This window comes from Aquarana catesbeiana, linkage group LG04 (genome assembly GCF_042186555.1).
Source record: "Aquarana catesbeiana isolate 2022-GZ linkage group LG04, ASM4218655v1, whole genome shotgun sequence".
In the NCBI taxonomy this organism is placed as follows: domain Eukaryota; kingdom Metazoa; phylum Chordata; class Amphibia; order Anura; family Ranidae; genus Aquarana; species Aquarana catesbeiana.
The window spans coordinates 293,758,502-293,771,782 of record NC_133327.1 but is presented as its reverse complement, the minus strand read 5'-3'; the positions used below and the strand labels follow the sequence as shown (position 1 = coordinate 293,771,782).

The 13,281-nt window shown below is 40.0% G+C and overlaps 1 protein-coding gene across 13 annotated transcripts in view; it reads left to right on the top strand.

Annotated features, from left to right (window-relative positions):
* DST (dystonin) overlaps positions 1-13,281 on the top strand; it is a 690,079-nt gene that overhangs the window by 458,010 nt on the left and 218,788 nt on the right. For all 13 annotated transcript variants that reach the window (XM_073626702.1, XM_073626693.1, XM_073626691.1 and 10 more), the window contains 8 exons: positions 316-492; positions 3,680-3,803; positions 5,213-5,421; positions 8,504-8,821; positions 9,878-10,044; positions 11,987-12,143; positions 12,236-12,362; positions 12,970-13,029. In XM_073626702.1, the coding sequence (XP_073482803.1) occupies positions 316-492; positions 3,680-3,803; positions 5,213-5,421; positions 8,504-8,821; positions 9,878-10,044; positions 11,987-12,143; positions 12,236-12,362; positions 12,970-13,029 (1,339 nt within the window). The remainder of the gene's footprint in view (positions 1-315; positions 493-3,679; positions 3,804-5,212; positions 5,422-8,503; positions 8,822-9,877; positions 10,045-11,986; positions 12,144-12,235; positions 12,363-12,969; positions 13,030-13,281) is intronic.

Sequence of the window (13,281 nt, the reverse complement as noted above, 5' to 3'; positions counted from 1 at the left end):
CCATCTACGGGCAAGCTAATTGTACTCAAGTCAATCTATCAGTCGACTTGGGTACAAACAGCATGTCAGCGTTTTACATGCAATTATTGCCAGCAATAATCACTGTGTTCTCCTGACAGGGATGGCTCTCAGGCCCCCTCCCTGCCACCCCCCTTTTCAGGGAGAACACAATAGCTCCTTCAAGCGATTTTCTTTCCTGCAACCCATTTTGTTGCAGTTGTTTGTGTGTACTTATCAAATAATTAGAATGCTGTGGAAGCTACTTGTGTAATTTGATCAAATATAAACTATTGCTCTTGTAATTCTTTTTCATAGTGCAATATCCTGGGGAATAACTTGAAGGATTTAGTGGACAAATATGAACATTATAAGGAAGCATCACATGAGTTACTGGCAGGACTTCAGAGCTCAGAATCCACTGTGGAAAAACGCCTGTCTGAACCTATTGCCGCTGACAGCAGGAACTTGCAGAGGCAGATAGAAGAAACTAAGGTAAACTATATTTTAAACACATGATTTTTTTGTAAGCAGTATAAGTAAGGATATTTCTACATAAGTTACCCTGCAGTGCTGGTCACACATAAATTAAAGTGGTTCTAAAGTCAAAAAATGTATTTACTAGATTAACGTTGAACTACACCCCAGGGAGCTCCTAGCTCCTCCTCTACAGTATCTTACAAAAGTTAGTACACCCATCACATTTTTGTAAATATTTTATTCTATCTTTTCATGTGACAACACTGAAGAAATGACACTTTGCTATAATGTAAAGTAGTGAGTGTACAGCTTGTATAACAGTGTAAGTTTGCTTTCCCCTCAAAATAACTCAACACAACGCCAATAATATCTAAACCACTGGCAACAAAAGTGAGTACACCTCTAAGTAAAAATGTTTGGGCCTAATTAGCCATTTACCCTCCCCGGTGTAATGTGATTTCTTAGTCTTACAAGGTCTCAGGTGTGAATGGGGAGCAGGTGTGTTAAATTTGGTGTTATCGCTCTTACTCTGTCATATTGGTCACTGGAAGTTCAACATGGCACCTCATGGCAAAGAACTCTCCGGGGATCTGAAAACAAGAATTGTTGTTCTACATAAAGATGGCCTAGGCTATAAGAAGATTGCCAAGACCCTGAAACTGAGCTGCAGCACCGTGGTCAAGACCATACAGCGGTTTAACAGGACAGGTTCCACTCAGAACTGTCCTGACCATGGTCAATCAAAGAAGTTGAGTGCACGCGCTTAGCGTCATATACAGAGGTTGTCTTTGGGAAATAGACATATGGGTGCTGCCAAAATTGCTGCAGAGGTTGAAGGGATGGGGGGTCAGCCTGTCAGTGCTCAGGCCACATGCCGCACACTGCATCAAATTGATCTGCATGGCAGTCATCCCAGAATAAGATAAACTTATTTGATTCAGATGGTGTCAAGCGGGTGTGGTGGCAACCAGGTGAGGAGTACAAAGACAAGTGTGTCTTGCCTACAGTCAAGCATGGTGGTGGGAGTGTCATGATCTAGGGCTGCATGGGTGTTGCCGGCACTGGAGAGCTAAAGTCCATTGAGGGAACCATGAATGCCAACATGTACTTTGACATACTGAAGCAGAGCATGATCTCCTCCCTTCGGAGGCTGGGCCACAGGGCAGTATTCCAACATAACGACCCCAAACACACCTCAAGATGACCACTGCCTTGCTAAGGGTAAAGGTGATGGACTGGCCAAGCATGTCTCCAGACCTAAACCCTATTGAGCATCTGTGGGGCATCCTCAAATGGAAGGTGGAGGATCGCAAGGTCTCTAACATCCACCAGCTCCGTGATGTCGTCATGGAGGAGTATAAGAGGCTCCATTGGCAACCTGTGAATCTCTGGTGAACTCCATGCCCAAGAAGGTTAAGGCAGTGCTGGAAAATAATGGTGGCCCCACAAAATATTGACACTTTGGGCCCAATTTGGACATTTTCACTTAGGGGTGTACTCACTTTTGTTGCCAGCGGTTTAGACGTTAATGGCTGTGTGTTGAGTTATTTTGAGGGGACAGCAAATTTACACTGTTATACAAGCTGTACACTCACTACTTTACATTGTAGCAAAGTGTAATTTCTTCAGTGTTGTCACATGAAAAGATAAAATAAAATTTTTACAAAAATGTGAGAGGTGTACTCACTTTTGTGAGATACTGTAAATGCACAGCATCTGCATGCTTCTCCCAGGCGTCAACTATAAAACCTAACTTTTGCCCTTCCTTTTGGCACAAGGCTTGGCCAAAAAAAGCCACCAAGCCCTTCCCAAAGCCCACTTTACAATAAAAGGGCACCCTCATTCCTAAAAGTGTGAGGGGGGGTTTATTGCAGTTTGCAACGCCACCAGTGTCCAAGACCTGTGTATTATGCCCTGGATCATCCTTTCTTCCAATGGTGGTTTTAGCATGCCATCTCAGTGGGGACATTGTTCTACCATCCTTGTGCCTGGCTCCTAAGCACCCAAAGGAAAATCCATCAACATTGCCTGGAAGTAGTCAGAGCCATTAGGTTGTACGTAAAAAGTGACTGCTTCCATTAGACAAGCAGATACTCACAAAGACCCACCCCCCCCCCACTTCAAAATTCACCATAGCATGGTTGAAAACAGATATGATTGCTAGAGTCTACACTTTAAAACAAAGACCCACACACTCTACCGGATCTGTTGAAGTATTCTGGGCCTTTAAACACCAAGCCTCTGTTGCCCAACTCTGTAAGGCCAACACCAGGTCTTCTGTTCATATCTTTTCAAAGTTTTACCAAATAAATGCCCAACCTTCTGATGCAGCTTTTGCCCGCAGGGTTCTTGAAGTGACTCTCTGAACCTGAGTCTCTTATTGTAGTTGTTCTTGAACCTGTTGGCACAGGTCAGTTTGCCTTGTTGTTGCCCATTCATATATTCATTGCTTGGGGACTTCCCATGGTATATGAATAGGATACTTGTGTTCTGTACTATACGATTAAGATCGGAGGAATTTTAACTTACCATGTAAATTCCATATTTTAGAGTACAGTACAGGGCACAAGACACCCTCCCTAAGTTCTCTTTGTTGCTCTGCTTTGCTTCCTGCAAAATTGAGGACTCACTGAGTGGCATAAACTTATAGTGTCCTCAAAAGGTTGCCAGTGTCCAATCACCTGAAGGTACAGGCCTATAATCCAGGGTCTATGAATATGAGTCCTGTGGCCTGTACTATACTCTAAGATGTGGAATTTACAGGTAAATCAAAATTTCTCTTTTATGGCCTTTGGCACTGGAACTTTGAATCAAACAGGTGTATGGGGGAGCTGCCTTCTTTGTCATTAGTACTTACCTTCACTTACAATACAGACAGACACATGCGCACACACACACACACACACACACACACACACACACACACACACACACACTGAATGTATACAGTGCAATAGCACAAGGAAAGAAAGGAAAGGAAAGGCAGAGGTATGAGAGGCTATACTATCTGTGAGTTAAAAATGAGCTAATGTGTTCCAAAAGTACAGTTTTCATTTAACTAAATATCAGAACTTTTTTCACACAATGACTAGATCGGTATAGTTTTTTCATGTCTTTGTAAACTGATAGATTTTTAGGGATAAATTTGTATGGTAATACTTTTCTTTGTACTTTGTTACCAATACATTATATTTCTTTTTAGTTGCTCTGCGAGCAGGTATCTGTCCACCAGGTTGGTGTGGAGAAGCTAAAGAAGGCTGCAGAAGGTCTCCTTGATGCCAGAGGTGGGCTCCTGTTAAATAAGGATGAAATCCAAAAGCCACTTGGTACGTAATTATTTTTTTTACAATTCACTCTTTGTTTCACTATAATTTAATGCCTAGGTGGGCACCAGCACTGCAAGTGTGTGGAAAGCCAATAGGGAAGCAGCCAACAATAAAAACAGTTGTTTTAGTTATGTTAAAAGGAGTTAAGGCTTCTTGCGCCTGAGCCCATGCGGCATAACATTTTCCCTACAATTGGAAATCTCAGGGTCTTGTGTATAACCAACAATAGATATGAATGTCTGTGTGTGGCTGTACTTGGTTATATGCCAGTTCTCGCATAAACACTCATATATCAAAGGGATGTATCCAAAAATGGATAATTGTCTATTCTTGGAATGCGCCTGTATGCTAAACTCATGTTTATGGGAGCACAGGCGTATGCCAGAGTACAGATAATGCTTTGACGTTGACAATTTGACAAAGTGGGAGTCAGGTCAAAATGTCTAGAAGCCTGATTAATATTTTGATATCCAAATGCTATGGTTTACAGCCGTTTTTGCCCTGTACTCTGAAAGCTGACCCAAGACTGTCTTAAGCCCCCATTCATCACACCTAGGCGTTTTGGAGCTTGAAGCTCAGTGCTCCAAAACACTCAAAACGCTGAATTCAGTGCATTTAAAGTATCCCTGTTTGCCTATAGCTCAATGCCTAAAACTCCAAAGGGTACCTTTGTTACTTCTAAAGCAGAATGGGGTGTTTCTCTTTCCATTGACCTCAATAGAAGCATGTAAAAAAATGTGTAAAAATAAGTGTTGCGTATGTTCTTCAGGCACTCCCATAATAGAAGTCAATGGGTTAAAAAAAAGTGGTATCCTACCCCAAAGAAGCTTCTGTATGGCCCTTCATTCCTAAGAACATGTAGACATACATTAGATGCTATCCTCCTGTGAATGGGGGCTTGTACAGTCAGAAGGTTTTTTATCTTAATGCATTCTATGCATTAAGATAAAAAGCCCTGTGTGTCTAGCAGCCCCCCTTGGCCCCACTAATACTTACCTGAGCCACATCTCTGTCCAGCGATGTCCACGAGTGTCTCGGCAGTCTGGGACTCTCCCTCCTGATTGTCTGAGACACAGCAGCGACGCCATTGGCTTCCGCTGCTGTCAATCAAAGTCAGTTAACCAATCAAGAGAGAGAGGGGGTGGGCCCAAATCGCAGCTCCATGTCTAAATAGCAAGCTGCTTGCTGTGGGGGCACTCAACGGGAGGGAAGGACCAGGAGCACAGAAGAGTGACCCGAGAAAAGGAGGATCTGGGTTGATCTGTGCAAATTCACTGCACAGAGCCTGTAAGTATAACATGTTTGTTATTTTTATAGGAAAAAAAAGGAGACTTTACAATCTCTTTAAATATTTTGCAATACTTTTATCAGATTTGTTCAATAATATATTACAAATTTCTTTTTTGCAGATGACATTGTGGGAAAATACAATCATTTATCCCAGACTGTGAATGACTGGAATGAGAAACTCCAAATAACTCTTACTCGCTCACTCAGTGTTCAAGATGGACTGGATGAAATGTTTGATTGGATGCATGGGGTAGAAAAGGACCTGAAAGAGCAACAATATGTGCCATTAAATTCTTCATCTATTCAGGAAATTATTGCAAAAAACAATGTAAGTGTGAGTGTATCATGCTAGAGAAACATAGGACATTGTTGCTGTTGTTAGATTATATGTGAACAAATAATACCCTTATGCTTTTAGATTCCGCAGTGTTAGATGGCACTTTGCTAATTGCAGCAGTGTTCCTTGCATATAATATTGTTACAATACACATTAAATAGGTCAAATTCCGCTGGTTAATTGACTAATTTTAAAACAGTAAGGCAGTCAACACCAGTTCATTTATAGGAGTAATTTTCGCTGCAAAAAATTCATTCAAAAATATCTTGGTTTTTGTAACAGTTTACGAACACTGAGCTCTCCTATAACTATAGTTGACTTGTAATTAAATCTGAAATGTACTGTCCCATTCCATATACAGTGGGGACAGAAAGTATTCAGACCCCCTTGAATTTTTCACTCTTTTTTATATTGCAGCCATTTGCTAAAATCATTTAAGTAAATTTTTTTTCCTCATTAATGTACACACAGTACCCCATATTGACAGAAAAACACAGAATTGTTGACATTTTTGCAGATTTAATAAAAAAGAAAAACTGAAATATCACATGGTCCTAAGTATTCAGACCCTTTGCTGTGACACTCATATATTTAAGGGGGTCTGAATACTTTCTTTCCGTCCCCACTGTATATATATATATATATATATATATATATATATATATATATATATAGTATCTCACAAAAGTGAGTACACCCCTCACAATTTTAAAGATATTTTATTTTATCTTTTCATGTGACAACACTGAAGAAATGACACTTTGCTACAATGTAGTGAGTGTACAGCTTGCATAACAGTGTAAATTTGCTGTCCCCTCAAAATAACTCAACACACAGCCAATAATGTCTAAACCGCTGGCAACAAAATTAGGTAATGCTGCTGCTAGACTAATACACCTCACTGATCGATCCGTGACTGCTGCCCCTCTCTGCCAATCCCTTCACTGGCTTCCCCTACCCCACCGTATAAAATTCAAAAGGCTGACCACAACATACATCGCCCCCAGCTACATCAACCTCATCTGCAGATATCGCCCAAATTGCCCCCTCCGCTCCTCCCAGGACCTCCTGCTCTCTTGCTCCCTTGTTACCTCCTCTCATGCTCACCTTCAGGACTTCTCCAGAGCCTCCCCCATCCTCTGGAATTCCCTGCCCCGGTATATCCGATCAGCCCCTAACCTGTCCAGCTTTAGGAGATCCCTGAAAACTGCCGCAGCGTGGGTTCCAAGACCAGGGGATGTAGAAACCAGCAAACCCAGAAGTTTGAATGTGAGTACCCCACACACCCTATTAGGTCACTGAATCATCATTTCCCTGAGGTAGAGCCACACTTTTTTTTACACTTTTTTTAGTTATGCTCATAAGTTTACATACCCTGGCAGAATTTATGATTTCTTGGCCATTTTTCAGAGAATATGAATGATAACACAAAACTTTTCTTTCGCTCATGGTTAGTGTTTGGCTGAAGCCATTTATTATCAACCAACTGTGTTTACTCTTTTTAAATCATAATGGCAACAGAAACTACCCAAATGATCCTGATCAAAAGTTTACATACCCCAGTTCTTAATACCGTGTATTGCCCCCTTTAACATCAATGACAGCTTGAAGTCTTTTGTGGTATTTGTGGATGAGGCTCTTTATCTTCTCAGATGGTAAAGCTGCCAATTCCTCTTGGCAAAAAGCCTCCAGTTCCTGTAAATTCTTGGGCTGTCTTGCATGAACTGCACTTTTGAGATCTCCCAAGAGTGGCTCAATGATATTGAGGTCGGGAAACTGAGATGGCCACTCCACAACCTTCACTTTTTTCTGCTGTAGCCAATGACAGGTCAACTTGGCCTTGTGTTTTGGATCATTGTCATGTTGGAATGTCCAAGTACGTCCCATTCGCAGCTTCCTGGCTGATGAATGCAAATGTTCCTCCAGTAGTTATGATAACATACTGCATTCACCTTGCCATCAATTTTGACCAAATTTCCTGTGCCTTTGTAGCTCACACATCCCCAAAACATCAGCGATCCACCTCTGTGTTTCACAGTAGGAATGGTTTACCTTTCATCATAGGCCTTGTTGACTCCTCTCAAAATGTAGTGTTTATGGTTATGGCCAAAAAGCTCAATTTTGGTCTCATCACTCCAAATGACTTTGTGCCAGAAGGTCTGAGGCTTATCTCTGTGCTATTTGGTGCATTATAAGCGGGATACTTTGTGGTATTTGCATAGTAATGGCTTTCTTCTGGTGACTCGACCATGCAGCCCATCTTTCTTCAAGTGCCTCCTTATTGTGCATCTTGAAACAGCCACACCACATGTTTTCAGAGAGTCCTGTATTTCACCTGAAGTTATTTGTGGGTTTTTCTTTGCATCCTGAACAATTTTCCTGGCAGTTGTGGCTAAAATTTTAGTTGGTCAACCTGACCGTGGTTTGGTTTCAACAGAACCCCTCATTTTCCACTTCTTGATTAGAGTTTGAACACTGCTGATTGGCATTCTCAATTCCTTGGATATCTTTTTATATCCATTTCCTGTTTTATATAGTTCAACTACCTTTTCCCCGCAGATCCTTTGACAATTCTTTTTCTTTCCCCATGACTCAGAATCCAGAAACATCAGTGCAGCACTGAAAGATGCAAGGGTCTGTCAGCAGTCCAGAAACTCATTGACCTTTTATACACACACACTAATTACAAGCAAACAGATCACAGGTGAGGATGGTTAACTTTAATAGCCATTCAAACCCCTTTGTGTCAACTTGTGTGCATGTTATCAGGCCAAAATCATCAGGGTATGTAAACGTTTGATCAGGGTCATTTGGGTGGTTTCTGTTGTAATTATAATTTAAAAAGAGTAAACACAGTTGATTGATAATAAATGGCTTCAGTCAAACACTAACCATTAGTAAAAGAAATGTTTTTGCGTTGTCATTCATATTCTCTGAAAAATGGCCAAGAAATCATAAATTCTGCCAGTACAACTGTATATGGACCTAACTGTATATGCATTGCCTTCTATACTTAGCATTAACTGCTTACAAAGATGTAAAATGTCATTTTAACTCTGCTTTCTCTTAAAAGATGCTTGAACAAGACATCACAAGTCGTCAGAGCAGCATTAATACAATGAACGAGAAAGTGAAAAAATTTATGGAGACAGCAGATTCCTCCACTGCATCTTCACTGCAAGGAAAAATGAATGAACTGTGTGAACGCTTTTCTAAAGCTGGCGAACTTACCAAAGCACGCCTAAAGAAAATGGAAGACTTGAAGACCCAGGTGGAACTGTTTGAGGACCTCACTGAGAAAGTGCAGTCATTCTTGGACCAGAAATTAAAGGCACTGATAGAGGCAGATAGTCCTGGAAAGGATGTGACAGAGCTGTCTCAGTACATGCAGGTACAGCATGTCCTAAACATATCAGTATCAATGTTACACCTGGTAGATAAAGCAAAAAAACACAGATGTCCATAAATGTCAATTCTAATTCTAATGTTGTTCTTTCATAAAGAGGCAAAACAAAGTTTCAGTGAGGCAGGTATAAACCTCAGACTTGAGGAAAAAATCCCCTCTTTGACCCTATTAGTAGAAGTCCGATTATTTCCCTGGATCAGTAAGGTATCTGATCAATCCTACTAATTATACATGGCAATGCCATTTAATGCCATTTAATTCACATCTAAGTTCACCTATACCGTTGAACATCACCACCTCCTTTGACAGAGAGTCTAATCAACCTTACAGTTTCATCCTCATAGAAAATGATGAACAGTTACAAGATTTTGACTTTATGTGAACTGTGAACAGTTCTTCCTACCCATAGCAACCATTTTATTTAACCTTCACACCAATGAAGGCAAGTTGCTGCTGGAGACAAAAAAACAGTTGTCTTCACTTGTTTAATAAGTACAATGACTCATTGCAGTTTAATCTGGTTTCATCTACTCGAAATAGTATAATGGTTTGATTATTTTCACTTTAAAATAATAAACACATCATACGTGCCTGCTCTGTGCAATGGTTTTGCACAGAGCAGCCCTGATCCTCCTCTTCTCAGGTCCCTCGCCGGCAATTCTGGCCCTTCCCCTTTTCTGAGTGCTCCCATTGCAAGCTGCTTGCTCTGGAAGCGTTCGTGCATGCTTGCTCCCGAGCTGCCTCTATGTGTCTTTGGGACACACAGAGTGTGGCTGAGTCCCGCCCCCCGGCTCCCACTGCTGTGTCTCAGCCTCAGGAGGCAGAGACCCAGGAGAACAGCCGCTCCCGTGCACATTGCTGGATCTAGATGGGGCTCAAGTAAGACTTGGGGGGGGGGGGGCTGTGTGGGGAGATGTACGCTAAAGGTTTTTTACCTTCATACATAGAAAGCACGAAGGTAAAAAACCTTTACCCTTTGCAATCACTTTAAATGGCATAGAATACAAGTGAAAGAGATAAGATAACTTTTTTCTGTGACAGGAAACAAGCAATGAGCTACAGGAGCACAAGAAGAGCATGGAGAATTTACACCGACTGGCAGAAGAATTGTGTGTACATGGTCTCCCAGGCGACAAGGCCCTGGTTTTGGAAAAAGTGAACTCCTTGTCCAAAATGTTTAAGGATCTTGAAGAGACTGTTAGGGCAAAGTGAGTACAGTCATGTAACAGTAGACTTGGCAAATGAGTCAGTCCAAAATTGGCCAGGGCGAATGGCGATATTTTCAAAGCACACAACTGCAGACACTACCAATATTATTAGTCACAATTAGAAATGATCTATTCAACTGACACTAAATAGTGCTAGCCTTCTTAAAACAAATGCTATAGTCAAGCTTTCTCTTACACCGAATTTCCATTTCATCTATGGAGAGGTCAGCGGTGGACTGTTGTAGTAATGGCCATAGTGAGGAGGCAGACTGGGTGCTCCAGCTTTTAAATCCCATAAAATTCCACATCTGTGATAACAGCTATGTGCTTCAACATAGCTGAATTTATCCAACACTGATTTATGGGTGGACTGTTAATGTTATTAATTTATGACAAATGACACATATACTAAATACGCTAGCATTTATTCTGAAACATTTTATTTCTAGTGATTATCATGTAGGGCAGAGTTCCCCAACCCCTGGCCATGGATCAATGCTGGTGAACTGTTGAGGGCCAGGGCGTGCAGCAAGGAGTGGGGGGCGAGCCGGCAAATCTCAGTATGCATTGGCGGCAACTCACTTAGGAGCCCTGCTTTGGGCTGCATGTGCGGGGGATCTGGATCCTTGTCTGGGTCTAGTGCACTGCCACCCTTACACCACCAGAGGGCACCTGCTCCCCTTCTTCTAGCAGTACCACTCCCTTCCCTCTTTGTGGTCATGTCTCTCGGTGTGTATATATATATATATATATATATATATATATATATATATATATATATATATGACAAAAAATGACATATATATATATAGTCAATATATAGCTATATATAGAGAGATAGATAGCTATAAATATCTATATATATAGATATATATATTTATATTAGATTTCTTTTTCTATAATAATATTTTTTTCCATTATAATAATAACAAATATGTTGAACTTACGTGGATAGACAATCTATTGTTGGTAATATTATGGAAAAAATATCATTATTATAGAAAAATATATATTATGAAAAAATTGTATTTTTATTATTCATAAAAATATATTTTTTCTGTAATCTCTATTTGTATCTGTCTGGTTGATTTCATGAGCTCAATTCAATATCATTAATAATATTAAATAGGGCCCATATGATCAGCCAAACATAAGCCAAACATACAAATAGGGATTCAAAAATATTTTTTTTCAATAACAATAATAAAAATAATAATAATAAAATACAGATACAAATAGAGATGCAAGTGGCAGGTGAGGTGACAAAACCCCTGACAAAACAACTACCCATCCCCCCCCCCCCCCCCCCAGTCCGCAGAGGGGTTGTCTTCCGCGAGGCCGATTATTTCTTTAGACCACTACATATAATACACAAAAATGTAGCTTACATTGGAAATCAGACCAACATTTTTGTTTTAGATAGAATAGGTAAGTGTTAAACAGTTTCAGGCTTTTAATACTGTTTGTGTCCTAGCAGGGAAAATTACCATCTGCAACTTGTTTTGGTCGGTGCCTGGGACTAGAACTGATGATAATAATCCCACCAACCACAGATAGTTATACTTTTTATTGCACAGTACAAAAGGGTGACTACTTGTCAGTTTTTTTCATTTCTATTTCCTTTGGGTAGATTCCCCCTTTTCTGTGCAAGTGATTGGAGCCATCAGGATAACAAATGAAGGGGGACATTTCCCAAACGAGACACAATAAATGCAACAGAAATTGTACCGTTGACCACTTTTTTGGCTTGACTTCCCATTCAGATCTCATGCAGCATATCAAAAGCATTAGTGAATAACTAGTTTCTAATTTAAAAAAAAGGTGGGATTTCACTAGGTTTCACTAGGTTTTGTGTTAAATCACACTTTTAAAGTTAAAATGCAGAATGATTTGCCCAATAATTAAAAAGATAAGTGTTTCTTGTAATTGTATTTATTTTTAGGGAAGAGGATGTATCATCCTGCCAAAGTCAGATGGACTCTTTCCAGTCTTTAGTTCAGTCTTTGAAACACTGGTTTGCAACAGTAAATGATAAAATTCCTCCAGAAGCACTCACTCTGTGTTTGGAAGATCTGACTGAACGCCTACAAGAAACTAAGGTGAGATCTTACATGTTGGAAACTTAGAGCTGGTAATAGGTACATAAAAATAAAAATGTGTGAGTCTAATAATACATTTTACACGTTTACAGAATTTGCAGGAAGAGTGGACACAAAAGTCACCAGAAGTACAAAAAGTAAACAGCAAAGGATCATCATTGTGCAGCTTGATTGCTGCAGTGACCTCACCTGCAAAGGCCAGATCAACTGCCAAATTGGGTATGTAGCCAAATGACAATATAAAATGATGATATATTATTTACATATCTCAGTGTTGTACTAAACAAAGGCATACCTAGTCTATGCAATTTACAGTTTAATAGACACAAATCCTACTGAAAACTGGAATGAAAGCCTTTCCCTAAATAGCTAACGGTCTAAGGATGAATGGATGAAGAAAAGACAGTGGCAACAGAAATTTGCCAGCATGGGGCTCGGATGTAGATTATATAGTAATCTGCATTGAGCAGATGGTAGGTGTGAGATTTTGACAGTCCAGCAATTATAGATTTATTAAAACTTAGTTTAAGTCTTTAAAGTTTGTATTTTAAAGTACAATAAGGTGTACAATAATTTAACTATATTCCCCCTGCCCTATGGTATAATACCATCATCCCACGTCCATGTTAGCAATCGAGAAAGCATGATACTGGATAAATGTAGACTGCAAGCTTTTCAGATTAGTTCAGGGCATACAAAGCTGTATCATGTAATGTTTATCACTCTGCATAGTAGTAAATGTATATACATTGTTCATCAGCTTTTACTATAACGTGCTTCCTTTCTGAGTTTGCAAATTAAAAAAATGTACCCTTTTTTGTTATAGGTAGGGGCCAGGTGAATGGAGATGCTTCATCTGCTGCTAAAGAAAATTTTACAAATAAAGGTAAGGTACTTCAAAACTTGTGAAATCAGTGCGTACACAATATGCATTTATACAGTATATTGGCATAGCTTGAAGAGCATTAAAACAAATAGAAGAGCTTAAAAATATACAAATTATCCATGACCTCTAGCTGATTTTAAAGTGAAGGTATTAATCTTCAAAGATCCTCTAAGATCACAGCCAAGACTCTACAGATGGGGTTTCAATCAGTTTCTAACAACTTAGAAAGACCTGCTGGCTGTTTACATTGGA